This window comes from Microtus ochrogaster, unplaced genomic scaffold (assembly GCF_000317375.1).
Source record: "Microtus ochrogaster isolate Prairie Vole_2 unplaced genomic scaffold, MicOch1.0 UNK62, whole genome shotgun sequence".
NCBI classification, from domain to species: Eukaryota; Metazoa; Chordata; class Mammalia; order Rodentia; family Cricetidae; genus Microtus; species Microtus ochrogaster.
Window position 1 is genome coordinate 1,794,253 of NW_004949160.1, and position 13,858 is coordinate 1,808,110.

General features: G+C 50.8%; 1 protein-coding gene across 3 annotated transcripts in view; it reads right to left on the reverse strand.

The window, feature by feature from the left end:
* Nucleotides 1-13,858, reverse strand: part of Rab11fip5 (RAB11 family interacting protein 5) — a 38,781-nt gene that overhangs the window by 5,344 nt on the left and 19,579 nt on the right. Inside the window, exons 2-4 of one of the 3 annotated variants that reach the window (XM_005369838.3) lie at nt 8,509-8,945; nt 7,714-8,401; nt 360-2,060 (exon numbers count right to left, since the gene is read on the reverse strand). In XM_005369838.3, the coding sequence (XP_005369895.1) occupies nt 360-2,060; nt 7,714-8,401; nt 8,509-8,945 (2,826 nt within the window). Of the gene's footprint in view, nt 1-359; nt 2,367-7,713; nt 8,402-8,508; nt 8,946-13,858 lie in introns of all 3 variants that reach the window. The other 2 variants (XM_005369837.3, XM_005369839.3) reach the window with 2 other exon arrangements.

The window sequence follows — 13,858 nt, forward strand, 5'->3', positions numbered from 1 at the left end:
GGCATCTCTGTGCAGCACATACAGTTTTCACCCCCACCTCCTGCCAGGGCATTCTGACTCCCCCAAACCTCATTCCTCAACCACTATCCTTGTCAGATGCTATTTTCCAAACCCCCAGTTTGTGGGGTCACCCAGATGGTGCAAGGTCCTATTTATTAATAAACAGCTTCAGAACTAGTCCTATAGAATCTCACAGGTTCAAAGCCATCACCACTCACCTCCACACAGAGCAGACTGTTGCCCTGTGCCCTTGGCAAAGATAAAGCTGGACTGGAAAACTCTTCTACTCCTGCGTCACTGCCCCCACCCTGCCCCTCCCCAGTACCTTCCTCCTGGGAAGGTTCTGAGTGGATGCTCACCTGCCACTGGGCTGGAGCTCCTCAGCTGGTCGTGTCTCCAAGGGCAGAAGCGCAAGCGGGGAGGCTGGGGTGGCTGCAGCGTGGTCTTCCCCATATGGTGTAGGGGAGCCCCCAGTGGGGGAGAGCTCAAGGGGACCAAGGGGTGAAGCTGACTCCTCGGGAGGTGAGGAAGAAGAGGTCAAGGGCCAGGCTACAGGCAGGGGAGGGCATGGAGGGCCTGGCACCCCATGGCGGTGGCTGGCCCAGGGTGGGAGAGGGGGAGGTGGAAAGGCAGGTTCTGGGGGTGTGGGCAACTCTTCTGGACCAGAGCGGATAGAGGATTCCCTTGACCCTGGTGGTGATATGGATGGGAGACTGGGGGGATCTTGGCTCTCCTGACATAAGAAGGGATTCAAGGCATCCTCCTCCTCCTCCTCTGAGGCCCACAGATCAGCCTGCTGAGGGGTGACTGAGAGAGGCCCAAATCCCTCTTTGGCTAGCTCCTGGCTCTGGGTTTTAAGGTTCTCACCTGTATCTGAAGTCCCCCAGACCTTCTGACTCAGCAGAGTAGAGCCTGTTGAGCTATGGGATCTGAAGATGGGCCCCTCAAGGCAGCTGGTGAGCCTAGTGGGACTGGCCCCGGATTCAGGAGCACCAGTATCTCCTACCAGCTCTTCAAGCTCTGGCTCACCCATCAGGGTCCCAGAGGGCAGGCTGTGCAATCCCTCCAACTCTGGATTTGCCCCCTCCTCCCTGGACTCTTGAGGACCAACAACCAATGCACTTGGGGTGATTTCTTCTTCTATCCCTGGTCCCCCACTATCCAACCCCCCTGTAGCATTCTCTTCCTCCTCTTGGTCCTCCTCTTCCTCCTCCTCCTCCACCTGGGAATTTGTGGGTGTGAAGAGGCGTGGTGGCTTGGGAGGTGGTGGGCCAGGCCATGGCCCCTCATCTAATCCCTGCTCAGGCTCTGGTTCTGGCTCCAGCTGCAATGCAGGGTGCCCCTCACTCTCCATAGGGTGCACAGCGGCTGGTGATTCAGGCTGCACCTGGAGAGGAGGCGCCTCATCCGACTCTCCCTGTATGATGGATGATGCAATCTCAGCTGTAGGAGAAATGGTGATCACATCCCAAGGCCAAGAATCCTCCACTGTGTTCAGCTCCTGGAAAAGCTGGCCTTCATCTTGCGGAGCCTCCTCATCCTGGCCCCCAGGAATATCATCTGAACCAGGAAGTCTCTCCCACACACTGAGCACTTCTGGGGAGCTGAATAGAGATGCCCCGCTATCTGCTGGACTCTGCCCAGCTCCCACTTCTGAGGCAGGAAGCTCCCGGTCTGGCGTTGAGGCTGAGGCTTTCAGGTGCAACTGGGCTGCTCTGGAAGATGGGTGAGTTCCTGAAGACCCAAAGGGTCCTGGGTCAGACACACTTGTGCTTGGCTGGTCCAGTCCCGAGTCCACAGGCACCCTGGGCTCCAGCCATATCCTGCTTCCATCTCTTTCTCCCCCAGGGTCTCTCTGGGGCTCTGTTGCTTTCAGTGCCATGGTCCCAGGGCCTGGGTCTTGCAGCCCATCCTCCTCCAGCCCCATTTCTGCAGGGACCAGAATCTCACTCCTGGCCTCTGGCTGCAGCCTGCCAGCAGCAAAGATGTTGAAGGTGTCGTCCCACTCAGGCAGGGTTTTCCCAGGGGAGGCCAGGGGGGCCAGGCTGGCCCTCGAGGCACTGGGGAGAGAGGGAGCAGGTGAAGGAGAATTTAGTGCTATGTCGGCTTTGAGCTCCTCGAAGAAGGGGTTGCTCTGCAAGGAGGTGAGGAACGGGTTGGTGACCCCCAAGAATCCAGATGGGGTGGCTTCAGGGACAATGGTGGCAGCAGCGGCAGTGGCAGCAGCAGGGGAGGTGGCTGCAAAAAGGTTAGTGCTTAGCATGGGAGCAGCAGCGGGAGCAGGAGTAAGGGGGGCCAGAGCCTGGGGGGAGCAGGGGTGAGGAGGAGCAGCTGGGTCAGATTCTACCTGAGGAGACACGTCCAGGCTGTGGAGAAGACAAAACCATGAGCCTCCTGGTTAATGCTGAGACTGGAAATATCCCTGCCAAGAACCATCCCTCCTCCCACCTCCAAGCCAGGTACCACACCATCAGAGGGACTAGATGCAGTCACACGACCCAGGGACCAAATGAAGGAAGACCCCAATATTATGAGGCACCAAAGGGAAGGATGCTGGGAGAGCTCATGGACAGAGACAGAACTAAGAGACTCAAGCAGGGTACCTGGGATTGCAAACAGAAATAGACAATGTTCCACTAAACTCTTGCAGGAAGGGGTAAGGATGGGGCTGTCATCGGGCATGACAAGGTGTCCAAGAGAGCTCACCCCTTTTGTTTCATGGGGAGGGGGGCAGAAAAACTAGCTAAAGAGCACATGGCATTTGCTGGGAACACCTACTGCCAAGAGACAGTACCCTCATTTTACCCCTCTTGTGGGGCAGCCTTGGGAAATGAGATAAAGAGGTACACACTTCCCCCAGGACACAGACAGAACCTAGAACACATGAAGAGAATTCAGGCCTCCTACCTAAATGAGAGCAACCAGGGAACCTCCTCCTAGCCATCTTTCCCACTCAACCAGCAACTCTATGGAAAATACTGGTGGTGAGCCAAGGCAGTTCTGCTCATGAAAACAAGGGGTGTTGACACAGGAGGGCAGGAGGCTGAGCTATCTGAAGTTTGCCACATTCTTCCCAGGAACGAGACAGGTTGTACACAGGGCCTGATAGGCAACAGGAAAAAGTCCAGGTCCACCAGGAGCAGAGGAGGCTCCAAAGTCAAGCATGGAGGGGAAGTTCAGCCTAGTCAACAGGACACAGTGAGATTCTCCTAAGGATTTAGCCTTCAACCCTGAACACAGTGGTACACGGCCCAGCTCTGGGGATGTGGAAGCAGGAGGATTGGAAGCATGGTGTCATTCTCACCTACAGAGCCAGCCTGGATTACATGACACCCTATCTTAATAAACCAAATTTTTTTTTTTGGTTTTTTCGAGACAGGGTTTCTCTGTGGCTTTGGAGCCTGTCCTGGATCTAGCTCTGTAGACCAGGCTGGTCTCGAACTCACAGAGATCCGCCTGCCTCTGCCTCCCGAGTGCTGGGAATAAAGGCATGCGCCACCATCGCCTGGCAAACCAAAATATTTTAAAGGAGGCTGGAGCTATAAGTCAGTTGGCAGCATGCTTGCCCAACACGCATGACGCTCTGGTTTCCATCCCCAGCACTGCATTAACCAGGTGTGGAAGCACAAGCCTGTGACCCTAGCACTGGGGAAGAAGACCAAGGTCATCCTCGAGATACACAGCAAGTTCAAAGACAATCTGTGCCGAACTGAGTCCCTGCCTTTAGAAAGAAATAAAAGATAAAGGCTAGGTGTGGTGGCACACACCTTTAAACAGCAGTTGGGAGACAGAGGCACAAGAAGACAAGAGGATTTTTCTGAACTGAGGCCAGCTGGTCTACATAACAAGCTCCAGGGCAGCCAGAGCTACAGGGTGAGACCCTGTCTTAAAACAAAACAACAAAAAGTGATTTTTAAAAATCCAGCTTTTTCCTCTGACCTTATTTCTCCCCTAGAATAACTACAACTATGCTGGAGGGTGGATTCTCAGTCTGATCCCCACCTGTAGACAGAGATGGAGAGGGAAGAGGGGTAGAGTTCCCACGTCCCTCCTCCAGTTCCCAGCACTGTTCTGAAGGCACCGAAAGGGGTCCCAACTCCCACAGATGTCTCCTTTCCCTCATTTCAGGCAGGTTCCAGGCAAAGGCACAGGCATGTCTACTCCTGGAAGTTAGGGGAATGAGCAGCAACACACCGACCACTTGGGTCACAGTCAGGCTTAGAACATCCATAGCACCCGAGCTGCATCCCAGTAACAGGGCTGGAGCACTCTAAACTCTGAATGACACAACCTCTCTCCAGGCTTCTCATGATGGCAGCCCTAGTGACCCCATCAGCACTGCACAGCAGCAAGCCCAACCCTGTCTGACAAACCCACATACACACTCACCCTCAGGCTCCCGGCAATCTGGTATCAGTCAGACTTCAAGGAGAAGGCACCAGGGAAGCACCACTAGGAGCCCAGGGCTCTGTCAGCAATCTCCTCCGCACAATGGCTCCCCAGAGATGCACACAAACCGGTTGGTATGGAATAAGCAAAGTGCTCTCCCTTGAGGCCAGGGTTCTAGGCGGCAGGCCCAGCAGGTTTCCCAGAGCCAACAAGGGCTTGCTAACACCCTGCCTGTTCTTGACCTCAGAGCCCCTCCATCTTCATGTTCCCTGCTCCACACCAAACACATATTCTTTTGGTTGTGAGCCTAGCCTTTAACAGCTTTGCCATCCCTACAGCAACCGAGCACACGTTCTGAAGGGCATCACTCCTGCCCTACCAGTGTACATGGCATAGGGCAGGAGAGGCATATTCCTTTGTGGTCTTCTGTGTAGGCTGTGCCCTGAGAACACCCCTGTACCCTGGAGCCTACCCAGCCAGCCTGACACAGCCTCTCCCTCCCAAGCAGGGTACAACATATGCTGATTTGTCTCCCTCGGGGCCAAATATTGGGAAGAGAAAGAGAAAGAAGACCAAGCAGCTCTGACCCTTCAGCCCACAGAAATAAGCTTCAGGGCCTGCAGGAACCTAAGGATGACTGGTTAACCTGCCACTTTATGTCAATCGCCAATTCAATGCAATACTTCTCCCCACCTACCCCCTTTAAAGTTTTTGGAGGTAGTGTCTCTCTATGGACCCCAGGTTAGCCTCAAACTCAAGTAATCCTCCTGTCAGGGGCCTCCTGAGTGATGGAATTACAGGCACGTGCCACCATTCCCAGCCACCATTCCCAGCTGCCCTTCTCCTCCTCGAACGTCACACCCTGGGGCCATCTCTGGAGAAAGCAGGTTTCTGTACTCACTGGGGCTTCCTTGGGATGTGGTGAGCTCTGTGTTCCATATACTAGTCGCAGAGGTAGCAAGTGTTTCTGTGAAGGCTGCCCACCAGTCCTCAAAGGTTAAAGCCAGCCTTTGAGACAGGACCTGTAGACAATGTATTCCCTGGCCAACCATCCCTCCTGAGCTTTGGCAGCTCCTATCTTCCAGGAAACACATCCAGGAGGTGTGCGTATCCCTCTTATCATCAGGACAAATGAGCAGACACAGAGGGGCCTTCCAAGCTTAAGCAGAGATCCTAACATCATCTTCCAACCAGATCGCTGCTTAGAGAGTAATTATTTCAGGAAAACAGCCACAAAACAGCCACAGACAGGACAGGAAATATGCTAACACCAGCCAGAGGGCACCTCAGATGACCCATTCTTTCTGCGACCACCAGACGTCTGTCTACCATACCTTGGAAGGGACTGGGCAGACATCGAATTGCTAAGTGCCATTTACTAACATCTCTGGCTCTCTGTTGCACCAGGTTTGCCCCCAAGTTAAGTATATTTTTGATTAGTATTTGATCCCTTCCTGTGTTCAAAGGTTGCTGTGAGAGAAAGGAACAAAAAAGACACTCTGGAGCCGGGCGGTGGTGGCGCACGCCTTTAATCCCAGCACTCGGGAGGCAGAGGCAGGCGGATCTCTGTGAGTTCGAGGCCAGCCTGGTCTACCAAGGGAGTTCCAGGACAGGCTCCAAAGCTACAGAGAAACCCTGTCGCGAAAAACCAAAAAAAAAAAAAAAAAAAAAAAAAAAAAAAAAAAAAAAAAAAAAAAAAAAAAAACACTCTGGCACAAGAGGACCTAACACGTGTGGCCTATCTCAACTGCAGCACAGAACCATGCCACAGACCAACACCAATGGCTCAGCAGGTCCTGTGGCCCAGGTGAGGCTCAGTCCCGTTCTGACACCTCTCAGCCTCACATCAGTAAGGATCAACAGCCACATGTCACCAGAGGCACACCTTGTCAGGAGGACCAGGAGGATCATCTTACAACCACTGAATTCTACTCTGCCTCAAGCCTCTCCACAGAGCACAAGTGCCACACAGAGTCACTAGAGGGCGCTGCTGCCCTTACTCAAGCTCTCAAAATTTGTGACTGTAGCCCCTGGGTACAAGGGCTTCAAGTCCCAAGGCCTGTGGGCTGGCTCTCCAGGTTCCAGTAGAGATGCTCCAGCTGAACGGCAATTCTGGTTCTAACCTGCAGGTGCTGCCCTGAGCTGTCCTGTTGCTCAACTTTCTCCCTAGAACTCTAAGCAAGCATTCCAACCAATAACTGCTCCTCCTGGGCCAGCTTTCCCTCCAGCTACCGGCCTACCTGGATGCCAGGCCCATTGCCTGTGTGAAGCTGCCACCTACAAATGGCCCAAGGCAGGCAGGCAGGGTGCTTAGACAGCCTGGTCTGTAACAAGACCCCTACAGAAATCCCCTCTACCTTCTGTCAATCAAAGACTTGAGTTTTGAGTTTTCTGGAGTCTGAGGGGCTGTTAGGAGTCAGAGAAGCGTAAGGAAAATGGAGATGGGAAGAAACTAGAAGTGAAGCTAGAGCTGCAAGGTCCAGCCTCCCCTCTATGGGAAACAGATGCAGCATTGTCAAAACTGGGTCCAGTCTTCTTTCTCTAGACCCACTGAGTGGGAGAGGTAGACTTGCTGAGGAGAGAAACCGCTGGGCTCAAGACACTAGGTAGGTCTGCCACCAATGCAGGGCAACGAGACAGACTGCTGACCTGCCCATGAAGACCCTCCTTAGGTCCCTGCCAAACAATACAGCAGTTGCCCTATCTCAGAATAACACAGAGTGGAGTCCAGAGGCTCTGACCAGGACCAAGGGAAAAAGAGGGCTGGGCATATTCCCAACAGAGTAGAGTCACCAGCACTCCCAAGAGGGGTCAAAGAACACTAGTCCTTGGTGGGGGGGTTATTTCAAGGGAGTTGCTATGATCTCTTTCCAGGCTAGGAAGCCTAGTGAAGAGGAAGGATAAAGCCACAACTATTTAATTCCCGTCCCTCAAGGGGACAAGACCCCAGAGACAGGTGGAAATCATCTACCTTCAGGCAGGGTAAGGTGTCTAAAGGCACAGTCTCCGGTCTCAAGGCTTCCTTACCTTGAGATGAGGAAGCAAGAGATGGGGGTCAGGAAACCAAAAAGTACACGAATGCCCCTCCCTTCCTGTCCTGGGCCCACCTTGATCCATGGGACCCTCATGGCACTATGTCCTTGAAACTCACCTGTGTCGGTGGGAACGATATGAGCCTTGGCTCAGGAAGACAGGATACCTCACTTGACCATGCAAAGCTAGAGCTCAGGCAGCCTGCTCCCTGCTCCTCCCAGCCTCAGGCCCCCGGGGAAAACACCCAACCTCCTCCACACAGAGAAAGAAGTAGCCTTATTAAATATGTACCTGGGCTTCTGAGTTGATTCCTTGGATTCTCTCAGGCCAAACCAGCTACTCTTGGCCTTTTCCTCCCCTGTGGATGAGTGGTGTGGGGAGGCTCCCAGAGAAGGGCTCCCTTTCTCTCCAACTGAGCCGCGGCGCCCCAGCTCACTCCGGCTCAGCCCCTGGTGGTGATGGTGATGATGGAAGAGGCCCATGCGGGGCTTCCGCTCCTTCTCTGCCACAGCCTCAGATGAGGCCACCATGGGTGTGGCGACCTGAACTGGCTTTCCCTCTGAAGGCCGGGCCCCCTCTTCTTCTCCAGAGCAACCAGCCCCCAGGGCCAACACTTTGGCCTGAGTGCCTAGCGCCTCCTGTCCAGGCACAGCCTCTGAGCTGCTGGTGCCACGGCTGCCTCTGCCCCACGAGTCATCTGAGGCCCGAGGCCCTTCCTCAGAGGGCCGAGGTGGGGCACTGTGTAAGGAGGTTGAGGTTGGAAAGGGGCCTGAGATGGAGCTGCGGTGGCGCAAGGGGGGTTGAGGCTCCTCATTGTACACATGGCTCCCATTGACACAAAGGGAAGAGCGGGAGGCACCATCAAGGTGGCCTTGGAGCTCAAGAAGAGCCCGGGGAGGAGCTGCACGTAGCTGGCTGGCCTCATCGCTGTATGTCCTCTTGTGGGTGAGCAGCTTGGGGGACTGTGTAGAATCCCTGCCTAGAAAAGAAATAGGAACCATGTCAGCACTTGGAAAGAAGAGTCCGTGTCTCTGCCCGAGGCCTTCCTCACCACCTGGGAAGAAGCCACCCTCTCCCCATGCTCACCCCCTTCAGTGGACAGCCAGCTGCTGTGACTTGGTGAGCGGGTGAGGAGCTCAGCTCCAGGGCCCTGGTAGGCCAGGCTCCCGCTAGTAGAGGACAGGGTGCTGTCCGAGCCCAGCGAGGTATTGGACTGGGTGAGCGAGGACTTGCGTAGCTTGTTGCGGAGGAAGAAGCCTTTGGCTTTGCCCATCTTGCCCAGGCTGCCCAGATCAGGATCCTCCAGGGCGCTGCTTGGGAGAATAGCTGAGGCAGATTCTAATTCATACTTCTTTTTGCCCTTCACCTTGTCCTTGAGCTTGCTGAAGGGGGACCGTGGCTTGTCCTTCATAGACAGGTCAAACATGCTGGCACTCAAGTTGTTTCGTGTGAACTGGATGGTCACCTGGATCTCACCGCGCTCCTTCTCCTTCTTGCCTGGCTTAGAGTAGAGCTTGTACCACCTAAGAGAAGAAGCAGGGCAGAGCTCTGGTCACAGGCACCTCAGAGCCCTCCTTACTTCTGAGACCAACTACAGACCCATTCCACTCCCACCAGCTCCTGTCCTGGCACACGAGCTTGGGTTTGGGAACTAGAAGTATAACCAAGAAACTCCCTAATTTGTCTATGATGGAGAAAACCACATCCTGAATTAGGAAAGCTCCTCAGGTGCCACTGAGCAGGGAGGGCAGCACACAGTCCCTCCTGCCCAGTGCTTTCCTGGAGCTCATAGGCCCCACAGGACCTCATCATCCCCTACCCGTAACCCAGAAGCCCAAAGGGTGAGGCTGGGCCTGTTGGGAACTGCCCTGTATTAAGCCCCTGATATAAAGAGTCCTATCCATGATTCACATTAACTCCTCTGGCCAGTCCCAGCAGAAGGTCTACTCTGAGCCACCAAAACAGACATGGAGGTCCAGGACATGGGGAGGAGTATGTACACACACTCCTCACTCATGCACTGACTCACCCCAAGTCCTGCCAAGAATATTTCTGGGAAGCAGAGGAGCAGACAGACATGACTGAGACCTGAGGCAAGAGAGCCAGGGGGAAGGAGTGCCTTCATCCACTCTCTTCCCCTACTCTCATCCTGCCAGGTACTTCCAAGGGACTCATCACCCTGTTCTACAGATGGGGGTGAGGCTTGGAGTCACAGCAGACAGGCAAGAAAAGGGATACACAGAGCCAGGTTCTCATCACTCGCAAGACCATGTTCCTCAGCTACTCTCTTCCCACAGAGTCACAGGGACAATCTCTACTTGGCAATAATGGCTCGGGTGTTCTGCTTTGTTTTTGTTTTAGAGCCCCCGGGTTGCCTTGAACTCACTATCTAACTGAGGGTTTACTGTGGACTCCACCACTCAAGTGCTGGGATCATAGGTGTGCACCACCACACCCACTTAACTCTGTACTTCTCTGTCCACGCAAGGACTGCACTTCTAAGCTTTTACCTACTGGACAGCAAACTCGTGTCAACTGAAAACTCTCTCACAGAAGTTGACAACACCAAACCTGGAAATGCCAAGATACTCTTCAATAGGTACGTGCATAAACACTGCTACAGACAGTAGAGCTTCAGTCCTGACCTTCCTGAATATGTTCAACATACAATCCATGCATTAACAAATGCTTAAAAATTAAAAATCAGAGCCGGGTGGTGGTGGCGGCGGCCCATGCCTTTAATCCCAGAACTCGGGAGGCAGAGGCAGAGGCAGGCGGATCTATGAGTTTGAGGCCAGCCTGATCTACAAGAGCTAGTTCCAGGATAAGCTCCAAAGATACAGAGAAACCCTGTCTCGAAAAAAACAAAACAAAAAAAATGAAAAATCATTAAATGAATTTTGGTGGCCAGGCGGTGGTGGTGTACACCTTTAATCCTAGTACTTGGGAGGCAGGCAAATTTCTGAGTTCGAAGCCAGCCTGTTCTGCAGAGTCAGTTCTAGGACAGGTTCCAAAGCTACAGAGAAAGCCTGTCTTGAAAAAAATAAAAATAAATAAATTTTGGTGGAATTTGAACACTTTCTAGAAATTTTTGAAATGGCCCTAAAAAAAATACTTTTGCCATTTTGCAGTATATATTTCTGTGAAGTGGTAATCTCAGCATTGCTTATGAAATCAACATATCTGTCAGTTCTGAAAACTGTTGAGGATGTTCTACATTCTGCAATACCAGACACCCAGCCAAGATTTATTGTTGGTATTATTAGGTTTTGGTCTTTGGAGAAAGTTTCACTATATAGCTTTGGCTGGCCTGAAATTCATTATGTAGACCAGGATGACCTAGAACTCACTCTGTAGACCAAGCTGGGCTGAAACTTGCAGCAATCCTCCTGCCTCTGCCTCCTGAGTGTTGGGATCACAGCTGTGTATGCTATGCCCCACTGAGATTTAGTTCTTTATGCAAAAATAAACATCTTCATCTCATTAGTGTGCAAATTTGCTTTCATTTTTAATAAATAGAAAATGATATGTATATAAAATTGTTTTAGAGAAAATATCTTTTTTAAATTAACATTTAAACGTTTTATTTTATAGGTATGGGAGTTTTGGCTGCATGTATGACTGTGTACCACACATGTGCACATGTCTCCAGGACCAGAAGAGGGCATCAGGCCTCCTGGAACTGGAGTTAGGCAGTTGTGAGTCATCACGTGGGTGCTGGGAACCAAACCTGTGTCTTCTGCAAGAGCAGGCAGGGCTCTTAAACAGTGAGCCATTTCTCCAGCCCCTCTGTTTTTCCTCTTTGAAGACTCATTCTGTGGAGCTGGGTGGGAAGCGCCCAGATGGGCAGCACAGATGCTAAAACTACAACTACAGAGATCATCGTGACTCCTGCACGAGGGTAACATGCAAATTTATGAAACATCCTATTAGGAAGGAGAAAACCACATGTATAGTCACTATATAGTAACCGTCACATGTCATGCTGTATATTTACATATGGTTTTCCATTACTGGCCTTTCAGATGGGTTCAGGTCTTTCAAAAAATAAGTTACATTTTAATTTAGTGAGTGTTTGGGGTGGTGGAGGGAGACAGAGAATATGTGTTTATGTGCCACCGTGCAAATGTGAGGTCAGAGAGCAACTTTTGGGAGTTGGTTTTGTCTAAGGTGTAGGGCCTAGGGATTAAACTCAGGTGGTCTGGTCAGGCAGGCAGTAACTGCTTCTACCTGCTGAGCCACCTCATTGGCCCTCTCATGGGACTTTTAATTTTAAATTCCTAAGGGGCTCGCTATGTAAGGGTGCTTACTGGACAAGCCTGAGGACCTGGGTTTGAATTCTAGAATTTCACATAAAAAGACAGATGTGGATGTGAGCCAGGTCTGTCGGAGGTAGAGATGGGTACTCCTGGGGCTTGTTGGCCATGAGCCTTGCTCCAGGTTCAGAGAGAGACCCTGTCTAAAGGAATAATGGCAGAGAGTGATAAAGCAGGGCACCTGGTGTCTTCATCTTGTCTCTGTGCATGTACAGATACTGTACATACACCACACACATACACACACACACATTAAAAATAAAATATTTAAGGGCTGGCGAGATGGCTTAGTGGTTAACAGCACTGGTTCGATTCCCAGCACTCAAATCGTGGCTCACAAACATATATAACTCAGCCGGGCGGTGGTGGCGCACGCCTTTAATCCCAGCACTCAGGAGGCAGAGGCAGGCGGATCTCTGGGAGTTCGAGACCAGCCTGGGCTACAGAGCTAGTTCCAGGACAGGCTCCAAAGCCACAGAGAAACCCTGTCTCGAAAAAGCAAAAAAAAAAAAAAAAAAAAAAAACCATATAAAACTCCAGTCCCTGGGGCTTTGAAGCCCCCTTTTGGCCTCTGCAGGCACTGCATGCATATAGAACACAGATAAACATGCAAGCAAAATACACGTACACATAAAAGGACTGCAGAGCTGGCTTAGTGGTTAAGAGCACTTGTTGCTTTTGCAGAGGACCTAGATTTAATTCCCAGCACCCACATGGCCGCTCACAACCATCACAACCCCAGGCCCAGGGGTTCCAATGCCTTTTTCTGACCTCTGAGGGCATGAGGCACACAGGATGCACATATACACAATGTAGGCAAAGCACTTGTATACATAAAATAGTAAAATAAATATATCTAAAAAAACCTCTTTTTTTTGGTTTTTCAAGACTGAGTTCTCTTTGTAACCCTGACTGCCCAAGAACTCACTTTATAGACCAGGCTGGCCTTGAACTCAGAGAGATCCGCCCATAGCTGCCGAAGACTAGAATTAAAGACCTGCACCATCATGTCCTGCCTTTACACAAAGGATTTTTATATAAGGACACACTCCCATTCCAGCTCTGTCAGGGACTCCTTTTTGCCTACCAGGAGCCCCAAATTGTGTTATGCAGAAGGGTGACTCCAGTGTGAAACGGTTAACATATGTTCTGAGGCATGTATGTATGTCCATTGCATGTGTGGACAAGGGCTCTGAGCCTGTGGCAGCAATGTTAACCACTTTAACCTATCTTTCTTGTGCCTTCACCCGACTCACTGGTCTTGACATGCATTGCCCTGTGTGTGGCACCGAGAATGAGGGCAAGATCCTGCTCTCATTCTGGAATTGCGAGCCAGCTTCCCCTCTGGAGATCTTTAGGGTTTTCTTTATTTGCTTCTTGTTAGGAAGTCTCCAAGCGTTATCTTTGGATGTGATGCTGTCTTTGTTCTTTGTTCAAAGTGCTGCATACTTTGAGGCCTTTTGAATTGGGCTGTAGCTTTCAGTTTAAGAAAACTTTCTTGTATTGTTTCTTTTACAATTTCTTGCTGTGTTCTCCCTTTCCTTCTCTTTCTCTTATTTATTTATTTATTTATTTATTTATTTATTTATTTATTTATTTATGTATTGAGGCAGATTTTTACACTGTAGCCTTTGTTGACTGGAAACTCACAACATAGTCCAGGCTGGTCTTGAATTTGTAGTAATCCTCCTGTCTCTTGCCTCCTGAGATTATAGGTGTGCACTGTCAAACTCAGTTTCTTTTTTCTTTTTAAAGTAATTCAGGTTATTATTATTATTACTACTATTATTATTTTAATTGGTTATTCGAGGCAGGGTTTCTCTATGTAGCTTGTTGTCCTGGAACTTAATCTATAGACTAAACTGGCCTCAAACTAAGATCCACCTGCCTCTGTCTCATGAGTGTTGGAATTAAAGGCGTGCACTGCCGTAGCCAGGTGATACAACTTATTTTTTCGAGACCTTTTTTATTTTTTTTTATTTTTTTTAAAATATTTATTTATTTAGTATACAATATTCTGTCTGCGTGCATGTCTGCAGGCCAGAAGAGGGTACCAGACCTCTTTACAGATGGTTGTGAGCCACCATGTGGTTGCTGGGAATTGAACTCAGGACCTTTGG